We start from the raw sequence: 12926 nt of genomic DNA on the forward strand, positions 1-12926 counted from the left end.
TCTTACATATATATATATATATATATATATATATATATATATATATATATATATATATATATATACATATATTACCGCATATTTGAGCTCGTCTCACAATATGCGTCGTTATCAAAGCTCTACCCTGTTATTAATGTCATCACTTGTCTCTTATTTTGCGAGAAACTGATGATTGAGTAAAGTCGGAATTTTGCTATCCACCCATACAGTGTCGGTACTTAGTCACTATGTTTCCGGGTTCTGTTTTTTAAAGTTAATTTTCAGTCAAAATAAGTATCATTAATTATTTGATTGACAATTATATCGCTCGATGGCGAATATTTGATTGGATGGAAACGGATCGATTTGACACACCGTCCTTCCATTGTACTGGCACATGTTACATGGGATAACAATGGCAATAACCAATTTCAGCGACAGATTTTGAATAAAGAAAATGTTACGTAGTTGAACTATCTTAAAAAAAGAGCCAGCGTGAAAATGATGATAATTAAACTTCAAATTTATTCGGTACCCTTCATCAAGGTCAAAAACGTATCGGATATTTAGATACTTATGTTCCTTGACCACAATATTTAGAGGAATATCCATATTATTCTCACAGTGGCTTCTGTAACATAGATTTGTTATATATATTTATTAATTTAATACTTGAAAACATTTAGTGACAAAAAAAAAGTTATTGTACAAGGATAGTGCTACCCTGTACCTTTAAAGCAGTAAGTAAATAAATACAGATTGAAAATTAATTAAATACAGTAAATATATTGCAGTGCATCCAAATGTTATATAGCTGAATTCACAAAGGGAAGTACTGTATTTTTAAGTGTATATATAGATAATAGTTAATTTCCAATCAACCCCCCCCCCCCCCTCCCCTAGAGGCATGGAAAAGATACATTTGTATACAAATGCAGTAATTAATTATGATATAAAATCATGGAAAGTAAAATACATGCAGAGCAAGTTGTTGTGCTTTAAAATGTTGTATTACAATAATGCATTATAATATGCATATGAATAAAACATGAAGTAGATGTGTATTATTGTACAACATATTTACTGTTGTCACATGTAGTGGCAAAACTCTAGGTAGGTAAAAATGAATGCATGAATGATGACTTAATATATTTGAGACTTAAATATCAGTTGGATGGAAGCATTACAATGAGCAATTCAGCTGTTTAAAATGGGGGCATGGGCACCCTAAGTTGAATTGTACATTGTCCAAATCCACAATACAGTCAGATTTGAGCCAGCAGCATCCTCACCTATCAGGATATCACATCTCTTGTAGGGCTTGACAAGGAGGACAATTTCAGCCTCCACCAGACCAATAATAGAAGGGTATTGCAATTTAAAAACACAATTGTTCACCAGTTAGGGTAGATAGGATTCCCCATGTTTTTTGATAACTCAAATTCTATCAAGGCTAGCTACTGTTTTGGTTGTCGGGATATCAAATGGGTTCAGATTAATTAAGATGGGATCAAAGACACATTTCAGATATATATTCTGTGTCTGCTCATTGGTTAAGTAAAGATTATAAAGGAAATCAAGGAGGTTCAGGCTATAGGGTCATTTTCAAAACTGTATCCACCTTGCATAATCATGAACTTCTCTGATAGAGCCTGTACTTTAATTGAGTGAAGGTTTAATGATAACATGTTTATTGTCCTCTCTCTCCTGCACCCTAATGCCCCTTGGGTATGATACATAAATTTATAGAGTTGTGTTAAGTAAAAGTTTTGTACCTTCTCAACTTAACCTCAAAAACTCAAATAAACTTACATTATTATCAAATTATATAGAATATTTCTTGTTTAGGTTTGGGAAAGTGTTTGATTTTACATGTAGGAACTAATTTCATCATGGGAGTTTTCTTTCAATGTAATAAAAGCTTCTGGTCTTGTTTGATATTTTTAGGCACACAAGGGCCTTTTAGGTTCAAATATAAATAAAATTCTACAAATACAAGTCTTAGTAAATAAATAAAAATAAATAAATAAATAAATAGGTAAAATGAAATGCAGATAATTTCAGCATAGCTTCAGGATAAAATTGTCACAAAAGACATTGTAACTTGACAAGTTTATTAGAAATATTCACATTTAATCCATTGAGTTATCTGTCTTATCAGAGGGTAAGTTAACCTTAAAATATGATTATGCAACTTAAATTTCCTGACCTTTTACAATTTTACTCGTCGAGTAACTTAGTTTTGACAAATGAATAAATTATAGGGTTCCTTAATTGTTACAGTCAATGCAGGCATATTGGGACAGGGCTGTGGATGTGAATCTTCTGTGTTTTGGTTGGAAAGGAGCATTGATCAATGGTCAAGCAGTTGGGGGGGGGGGGGCTATAATAAAACATTATGTAAAATTTGGGCCTAATTTTTGGTCATTGATGGTTTCTGTTGTGTCTCTAAGTGGGAAAATTAAAAGATTTGTAATTTAACTCGGGAAAAAAAAAAAAATTGCTTTAGTTCAAAATTTAATTCACGGTTCTTAAACTCACAAAAGGTGATATGTTTGGGAAACTGGTTTTATTCATCATGAAATATAAAACATAAAAAACTGAGCATAAGGTAAGATTTACTATTAATCTGCTTTGCAAGCAGATGCAAATTCTTGGGGTTGAAGGGAGAGGGGTGTTAGACATATATTGTTCCACAGACCTGAATTGAATAGAATCTGATCCATTTCCTGCAATGTTTTGTATGTTGTCCCAAATGAGGCTACTGTTTTTTTTAAAGACAGCAATTCTACAAAAACTGCAGACACATATCATGCATATATTTAATGGGCATTTCTCCATTGAAAAATGTCAGTTCAAACCCAATTGCCAATTACATATATGTCATTGGTGTACACCCCTCAACTAAGCAGTTAGCATACATGTACTTTTATAATTATGTTTATATATTAATGTCGAAGGTGATTCAGATGCATCATCAATGCATATATAGTTTACATCTATGTATCAGCTGGTGGGTACAATGCAAATCTGAAGGAGTTAAAGATTCATTTTAGCAAGACTTCCCCAGCATTTTAGGGTATTAAATAAAGGATAGGTTGCCATTGCCTTAGCTCATACTTGGACAATTAATTTGTATGCTGGCCTTCATATAATTATGCATATTTACAACTTTAAAACAGATTTAAGTCCATATATTTTTCCCCCAACCTAGTCTTAACCATATTTTGGCCTTGGGGTGAGGGATGGGGGTAACCCATTCTAATTAATGTTACAGTTTCAGAATTCCTGAAGTAAGAAGTTTAAGGTGATAAGATGCAGATTTTGAGAGAGTACCAGCTGGGCAAGGGTCTGGAATATAGAATTTAGTCATATAGGTACTTCATGTCCGGTGCAGTACATATACATCTACAAATACTTTGGAAATTATTAACATTTCATAGTCCTCCATTGTGTCTCTTGGGTTGGAAGATAATTAGTATATGTTTTAATCAATTTTAAATGGAGAGGCTTTGGCAGAGCTTGGTTTCAAAAATAAGTGGTATGACCTTATTCCTTTAGAACCAGCGCAGCTGCTGTTGAGCAAAAATGGTTTTCCAGATTAGGTAATAAAGATAGCAGGGAGATAGGTATCCCTTAATCTCTTTACAAAGTGGGAATGTGATAACACTTAAAATTTTGTCATTGCAACATTGTCAACAATGCAGGAACTGCAGCCATATGCAGATGGGAAAAGTAGGGGGGGGGGGGGGGTTAAAGAGGATTTGTGCTTGTTTAATTATTACTTGTTTGCAATCTCAGCTGGAAGTAGTTTACAACTTTTCAAATGACTTTAAAAATAAATAAATGAATAAACAAATAAATAAAAATACAAGAATAGGGTGAGTGGGGATTAGAGATTGATATTATTTACATATTTTCTTACACCAGACTAGTTTAGTTCCTATTCATGCCTCAGTAAAAATAGCCTGTTGTTACTAAAAATATCAGGGTAATAAAAAGACCCAAAGCAGAATTAACATAAACTTGTACAAGATTCCAGGGAGGGGGTGGGTTGTTCTCAGGCACACTTAATTTGTAGGGAAACCAGATCATTTATCTTAAATACAGCAGGGATGGCTGAAAAGAATTGATTTAATCTTGTATTGAAGATACAGTGAGTAGTGGAGACAATGAGATAGTGGTATTCACAGTGGGTGGGGTGCTGAGGGTTTTGAGTAGGCTAGGGGTCCACGGTGGGTGGTTAAATTGAAGCTGCCTACCCCCACCAGGTGGCGGTGGGCACCTGCGATGCCCATGTGGCGAAATCGTCACCTTCAATTTAACCATTGAACTATTTATATTCTTGACTTGTTGTGCTTGATGTTGATATATGTGATGGTTGATGTTGATATATGTGATGTTGACTTTGAAAATTATATCTCATATAGAGTAAATCTAAAGCAAAATTATGTAATATAATTGATATAATTAATTATAATTAATATAATTAAAGATAATTTGTGTTGAAATGTGTCCGTAGCACGATTGAGGTCAACCCAGCGTGCTACTTTTCCCGTCAGGGAGGGCACAACTTAATTGTTGATGTTGGGGGATGTGCCAGTTTGCCGGCTGCCCCACTGTTGTGTAGACCACTGTGGACAATACCTGCCAACTCGAATAAAACATATAAAATAAATAAGGCATTTGTTTTAAATATATTAAGGTCTTTGATAAATACATTGTATATATATATATATATATATATATATATATATATATATATATATATATATATATATATATATATATATATATATATATATATATATATATATATATTTCATATATGTACTTTTTTCTTGTAGACTTTGTTGACCATAGTGGAGGGAGATATTATGTAGGAGTCAGTGCATTTGTCAAAGTACAGCTCAAGGTTTGTCTGTGACAGTATTCAGATTCGTTCGCTAATCAAAATATTTTGCTGTTACTTGGTTTAAAGTTGCAAGCACTTTAATCATAAAGATTGCTGTAGTGATATTTAAGAAATAAAGTTCGCATTTTTGTGAATGTTGCAGGATAACCTCCACAGTCTCTAAATGTTGATTTGAAATATAAAAGCCAAGGCGTTAGACCAGTTGGACTACTTTTACAAGCCCTGACCATAAAATCACTAGCTCTGACCATAAAATCACTATCCCTAACCATAAAATCACTAAGCTATAGCCCTAACCATGAAATCACTAGCCCTGACCATGAAATCACTAGCCCTGACCATGAAATCACTAGCCCTGACCAAACTTGCAAATTTACTCCTCTTTATAACCTGCTAATTTTACTAGGATAATTTTTGAAATCAAACTTTAATAAAGGCATCATGATCTCTCACACATGGTCATAAAGATATATTTTGATAGACTGTTCGATAGGTCACAGCCAATTGAATCAGGTTAATTGGATCATGCAAATATTATACGCATTAAAGAACATTCAACAAATGTTAATAAAATAATTTTTCTAAATATTAATTGAGTAATTAAAGAATACATTATTCGGTAACTATTTATACCAACTGATATTGAACCAAGCTAGTTTTGACCGGGACTTGTCTATTACAGCCCAGCTAAAAACAGAGATTGTGTTATGTTGGGAAGTTTTCTTTTCTTTACAGAGTGTTGGCTGTGTTTACAATTAGACAAATAAAAAAAGTCTTCATAAGGTTTTAGAATTTAACAGTCATTTTAGCCACACGACCAGTCGGTCTAGTTCACGTACCTTTTACACAACCAGACTACTCATTTACTAGACTGGGTCTGTCGGATGTGCCTTAATGTCAAACCCTGCTCTTTGCATGATTTTCTTAAAAATAACAAACTTTGTCATTTAAGGTATACATATATTTGAAAAGAACTCCCAAGTAAAAACAGTCATGCTTTTCATTGATAAAATTGACAAAACCCCTCCCCTCTTTTCTGCAAAAACCTCTATTACAGTAGAACTTCCCAAAAATACTGAAAGAAGCAGAGCTCTTCATATTTTTTCTCACTTGTCCATGTGGACAAGTGACAGAAAAATCAACTTATGTCTGGAATATATTGTCACTAATCTTGTCCTAAGTCAATATAGACTCCTGGTACACATGTATTTGTATTTCATTCTACATGTAACCGAGTAACGAGACCTCAGGAGAACTCTGAACAACACTCAAACAAGACCCTTCAGCATCTAAGCATTCTCAGCTTATTTTTTTTTTAATTTATTGTAGAAAGGTTTAATTTTTTGGTAGGATGGTGTGTTCCATGAAGACATTGGATATGGAGTAAGTGAAGGAATGAAATCCAAGGCTCTGTCCCTAGAGAAAGCAAGAAAAGAGGCTGTTACTGATGGGCTCAAGCGGGCACTCAAGTGAGTAGTTCAAGCGGGCATTCAAGGGAGTAGTTCAAGCAGGCACTCAAAGGAGTAGTTCAAGTGGGCACTCAAGGGAGTAGTTCAAGCAGGCACTCAAGGGCGTACTCAAGGGAGTTCAAGTGGTCACTCAAAGGAGTAGCTCATATGGGCATTCAAGGAGAGAATCAAATGGGTATTGAATCTCAAACCTCTCAGATGTCCAGTAATTATAGCACCTCATAATCAATCCCTATTTCGTGATCATGAATTCAGTAAATGAATATTTCAAAAAATCAATACGGCCATGTTTTTTGTTTTTTTTTTTTTATTTCTTGGATTAGGGATTTTTTTTCTTCAAAAATTAGGATTAGTTTAAGGCTAAATCTATCGTATTTTTCATTTTTTTTTTCCCGATTCCCCTGAAAAAAGGTTTGATCCAAGAAATTAAAAAAAAAAAAAAAACTATGGCAGAATTGTAATAAGGCTTACACATGGTAAAATTTTCATGTTTAAGTACATAGCTAACTAAGGTTAAGTATACAGTCAAACAAGCATGTACATGTAGAAAGGAGAAAAGGTGTTCTCTTTAGAAGATAATTAACCCACAAATCTAAACTTTGTATGAGGTATATTTGTACTTCACTATGTTTGAAACATTATCATGATTATAATGCATTTACCCTCATCATTAAGATAAACATTGTACGTGATTGTAGTTTATGGATTAAAATATATCTATGTAGGAGTTTTGGGAACTCAATGGGTAACTGCCTAGCAGACAGAGATTATCTGAAGTGCATCAACAGAGCCCCTAAACCAGTGAGTATACACAATACAGGGTTTGATTAAATTTAACTTCCACTTTTCAAAAACTGTACAGTAATAAGATATAAAATGGTTGTAAGTTGTATATGTAGATACAGTAAAAAATGTTTATAGGGAAATGCCAGGGACAAGTGATAAAAGTAATTCATTATCATATTTGTTAATTTTGCAATATGATTTAAGCCCACAGGGAATGAAAATCACTTCACTGTAAGTGTGAATTCATTATAAATGTATTCACTATTATAATACATGCTATAAGCATGTTTTACTGTAGTGAGGCCACACTTGTACTATATCGTGTGACAAGGGAGTATACCTTTATCTCACTCTGTAAAACACTTGATTATAACATTTCTTGTCTAAGCCACATTGTAGACATCCCCACATTGTAGACACCCACGCATTGTAGAGTTTGACACACACATTGTAGACACCCACACATTGTAGATGCACACATTGTAGACACCCACACGTTGTAGACACGCACATTGTAGACACACACATTGTAGACACCCAATGTCTTCAAACTGCTTAACACCATATCTTCATCTGTCGTCTTATTAAGGAAGGTTGTATTATATGCATGGATGATGTATTCAGGGATGACTATACCTCATATGCTTCTGACATGGATCTGACATACCTTTTCCATATCATTGCATAGGGTAAGATTTTTTAGAGCAAGCCCATTCTTAGGTAACTATCAACCCTGTGGTGACCAAACTTGCATGGATGATACATTAATGGATGTACACTTCTAGACTTGCTTCTGATGCGGCATCTGACTGACATTTACTAGATGATTGAATAGTACAAGTTTCTGGACCAGGTCCATCCCCAAGTAACTATAAAACCTACTTATACCAAACTTGCAAAAAATTAGCATCTACAGGTGCACTTTACCAGAACATTTATTATGCCCCGCCATGAATATGGCCGGGGCATATAGTGTTTGTCATGTCCGTCTTCCGTCCTTCCGTCCTTCCGTCCTTCTGTCCTTCCGTCTGTCCTTCCGTCACACTTTGCGTTTAGCTCTGTTCAAAGCTCAGTTTCAAAGAAACTATCCAAGATATTTTTATCAAACTTCATATGCTGATAGATATTGATGAGGGCTATGCAACTGCATCAACATTTTTTGACCTTGACCTTTCCTTTGACCTTGACCTCACTTTTCTTAAATTAGTGTTTAGCTCAGTTTTAAAGATACCATTCAAGATAGTGTAATCAAACTTCATATGTTGATACATACTGATGTAAGCTATTCAATTGCATCAACATTTTTTTGACCTTGACCTTTATTTTGACCTTGACCTCACTTTTCTTAAATTAATGTTTAGCTCTGTTTTAATGAAACCATTCAAGATATTTTTAACAAACTTCATATGCTGATACATACTGATGAGAGCTATTCAACTGCATCAATATTTTTTACCTTTACCTTTCCTTTGACCTTGACCTCACTTTTCTTAAATAAGTTTTTAGCTCAGTTTTAAAGATACCATTCAAGATAGTGTTATCAAACTTCATATGCTGATACATACTGATGAGAGCTATTCAACTGCATCAACATTTTTTGACCTTGACCTTTCCTTTGACCTTGACCTCACTTTTCTTAAATTAGTGTCAAACTTCATATGCTGATACATACTGATGAGAGCTATTCAACTGCATCAATATTTTTTGACCTTGACCTTTCCTTTGACCTTGACCTCACTTTTCTTAAATTAGTGTTTAGCTCAGTTTTAAAGAAACTATTCATAATATTTTCATCAAACTTCATATGCTAACACATACTGATGTAACCTTTTCAACTGCATAAACATTTTTTGACCTTGACCTTTCCTTTGACCTTGACCTCACTTTTCTTAAATTAGTGTCAAACTTCATATGCTGATACATACTGATGAGAGCTATTCAACTGCATCAATATTTTTTGACCTTGACCTTTCCTTTGACCTTGACCTCACTTTTCTTAAATTAGTGTTTAGCACAGTTTTAAAGAAACCATTCATAATATTTTCATCAAACTTCATATGCTAATACATACTGATGTAACCTTTTCAACTACATCAACATTTTTGATCTTGACCTTTCCTTTGATCTTGACCTCACTTTTCTTAAATTAGTTTCTGAATCAAACGTCATATGCTGATACATACTGATGAGAGCTATTCAACTGCAGCAATATTTTTTGACCTTGACCTTTCCTTTGACCTTTACCTCACTTTTCTCAATTTGTGTTAAAATGTTGCATTACTAATATACCCTTGGCGGGGCATTCATGTCCTATGGACATATTTCTAGTTTGAACATTAAGACTGACTATCTTCTAGATTATTTTTGTCAAGTTACATATAGTCTGTGATTACCTACATTGTATGTTGAACAATATTAAAATGACATTTCAGACTTGAATAAGGAAAAGTAAACCACTGTTCTACCACTGATTTGACATCTCATGCACTTAAAATCTCAGTCACTACTTTTCTTCAATTAGAAATAATTCTTATATGCTTTTTTAAATTCGATCTTTACTTGCAGACAGCTAGAGTGTATGATTCGATCTTTACTTGCAGACAGCTAGAGTGTATGATCTAGAAGAAATGAGGAGGACAGACCAAGATGTGGCAATAGAACAAGCCAGGAAATCCACTAATATCAGAAGACTGTCCAATCACAAACTAGCTTCTGATCAGACCAATCAAAACCTTGCTAGAAATCTTAATATGGTATCAACAACCAATCAGACAACAGATTCCAGAGACACAGGGATTGGATCTAGAGACAATATAACAGCCACCACAAGTAACTCGCCAAATGAAAATTTAACTAAAAACATCACTTCACGAGAGACAACAAGAGTATCGACAAATATTGAGAATATTCGTGTGACGGGGAGGCAGAGCTTACCCAGTAAGGAGAATGTTAACCCCCGGGACCAAGAAGTGGGTATTAAGTCAGAGTGGGTTTCAGCGGAGCTGGTGCTTCAAAAGGAGGAGGATCCACCCCCTCAGGAGTTTGTCAGGAGGGGGTCACTACCCCTAAATCATGGTGTGGGGACAGGAATGAATCTCAGACACAAGAGGACCCAGTCCACCCAGAGAGTAGAAAGTGAACCAGTTAATACTGCAGCCAGGTATTTATAGCTGTCATATTACAGGATCCTAGAAACATTATAAATGGTTAATTGCACATTCATGACTGTTTAACTAAATTTATGATCAACATTTATCCAGGGCTTTCAAAAATTTTGAAACAAAGAGATAAATTAATCCATTTGAAGAGATTGTTTTAGAATTATTTCCCTTAGTTTATTTTGCCAGTAATGAAATTTGAAGCAGTGAATTCTGATCATTGAAATGGGGATAAATCGCCTCCCAGCCGACAGCCATCGTGTTCTGTTCAGTCAGACACAACAAAATTTTTTTTCTTCTATTTACAATTTTTTTATCTATATATACAATCAGTATGAACAATATTTACACCATATTTATACAGTTATAATTTACAATATGTGTATCTTAAAAGTCTCTTTCAATCCACGTCATCCTGGTGTTCGCTCACAACCACGTCCAGACACACCCTGTTTCACGATGGACTCCCACCAACTGGCTCCAGTGGGTCTCCAGTCTGTTGAACATCATTGCCAACACACACTTGACTAGATATTATCAGGATTATATCAGGAACCTTTAAATTAAATAACATTTTTAAGTCACAGGTTACGTATACCTTAAATAAAACTAGTCACCATTGACTATCATTGCACAAATGGCACACCATACAAACAGTAAATCTAACCAAACACTGTTATATATGTAGACAGCGTTAAGAATACACAATTTCTTAACACAAGTGGTTTGAACAACTAAACCCACGACACCGACTGTATAAGCGGCAAAAAACAAAATACACTGCGTGTGTACATAACTTAGTACATGGACAAAACCAGAACATTACACGCATGAGTAACTCTACTCAGCAAAACTTGTATGCGTAAACAGTAACAAAAACATTACTTAACCCGTTTTCTTACAAAGTTAACAAATCTTAATGCAATATCAAAATACTAAATAATAAGAAAATTTAACTTACCCCTCATGGAGAAATGGTTACTGTTGTAAAAACTACCTATCTACACATCTTGGATTGTGCGTCAAGCATGTAAAAAGTATGAAAACGTGGACCCTGGCTACGTGGTCAGCAATGCAGCGATTTAAATACTCCAAATACAATAGGCCATAACTGACCAATGCCTGCAATTTCTAAATTTGAGATTCATTAAAGGTAACAAAATAAAGAGGTCCCGTAAAGGAAAAATAAGTAAAAATCATAAACATAAATAGAACAATAATCAGGATTAAATATTGATTGTGACAGTCACCCCTTTTTGAAAGCCCTGTAACATATGGTAAATTTCGAAAATATATAATTCTGCTGTCATGTGTCAGTTGATCCTAAAATTACCCAGTGTTCAGTTGATCCTTTTGCAATTCATTTGAGAGTACACCACAGAGATTCTTACCTTGGGACATGTACAGATCTAAGTACTGCTATATTGTACCTGCCTTACATTTCCTTATAATTTATAATGAAAATAGTAGTACTGAGTGCACATGGACTAAAAAGTGTCATTTAGGCCATCATTAAAAATATTTTTGTTTGATGTTCTCTGACCCACATTTTTCAAGGTGGGTAGGTAGGCAGTTTTTTTTTGGGGGGGGGGGGGGGTGTTAGGTTTTTTTTTTTTTGATAGTATCTAACAAATCGATTATTGTATTTAAAAACACAGACTTAAGATTTATTGATGCTTTCATAATACACAGGACAAGACAGATTTAATATTTATTGCTTTAAAACATTCAACTGAAAAAGCCTCTTAGATAAATTATAAACTTTTAAAATGAAACAATGTCTATTTTCCTGGAAACTGGAAAAAAAATAAAATAAAAATCCAAATATTAAAAAAAATGATTGAGTAGGGGCAATTTTGATGGGTCGGTCGGAGTACATCAAAAAAATCATTTTTTATTGTTGGCCTTAGGTAGACTCATTAAAAATATATACTTGTACATTCTTTATGATGAGTAAATTTTCTGTTTCTCAAAATTTGTTTGCAATTTTATACTTAGAAGTTGGCATTCTTAATAAATGCTTTTGCCATCTATGTGATTTCATTCAGACTGTAATGTAACATTTTATTTATGAGAACTCTTACTTTCATGTAATTACACAAGACCATCTGCTCCCTTAATTTTCATTCTCACATATATTTCCATTCATCAAGATTATATACAAACAACAATCTCAGAAAGAAAAATAAAGTTATGTAAAATTTTGTGATCTGCAATAACCGATTTTAATGATTTTATTCTGTTACATTTTGTCAAAATTGCAACAAAATTGGGTTTCTGCAGAAATTTTCATTCAATATGTTAAGGTATTTAGGAGTTGTTTGATTTATTTCTACAGTAAGGATGGGGACAAGGAAGATCTCAAAGCCAAGCAAGAGAGATTACAACGACAACATCAAAAGCAGCAGGAGTTCAAACAGAGGCTAACAGTCAAACAGACGGACAATACAGCCATAAATATAATAGGTAATCACTGATGAAGACAATATTCTAGTGAAGTTGCAGGTTGTTCTTATCATTATCAGTGATTAGGGATAGTTTTAAATTGTATCTCATAGTAGTCATCATTTTATTCATTACTGATTACAGTTTCTGGAATATTATCATTTCAAGTCTGTA

The 12926-nt window shown here is 33.9% G+C and overlaps 1 protein-coding gene across 1 annotated transcript in view; it reads left to right on the top strand.

The window, feature by feature from the left end:
- LOC133195570 (uncharacterized) overlaps window positions 1-12926 on the top strand; it is a 37018-nt gene that overhangs the window by 8303 nt on the left and 15789 nt on the right. Inside the window, exons 4-8 of the mRNA XM_061331454.1 lie at window positions 4827-4894; window positions 6245-6363; window positions 7089-7164; window positions 9750-10309; window positions 12646-12773. Coding sequence (XP_061187438.1) covers window positions 4827-4894; window positions 6245-6363; window positions 7089-7164; window positions 9750-10309; window positions 12646-12773 — 951 coding nt within the window. The remainder of the gene's footprint in view (window positions 1-4826; window positions 4895-6244; window positions 6364-7088; window positions 7165-9749; window positions 10310-12645; window positions 12774-12926) is intronic.

This window comes from Saccostrea echinata, unplaced genomic scaffold (genome assembly GCF_033153115.1).
Source record: "Saccostrea echinata isolate AGI-Se365-2 ecotype Australia unplaced genomic scaffold, CSIRO_AGI_Sech_v1 ptg000029l, whole genome shotgun sequence".
Lineage (NCBI taxonomy): Eukaryota > Metazoa > Mollusca > Bivalvia > Ostreida > Ostreidae > Saccostrea > Saccostrea echinata.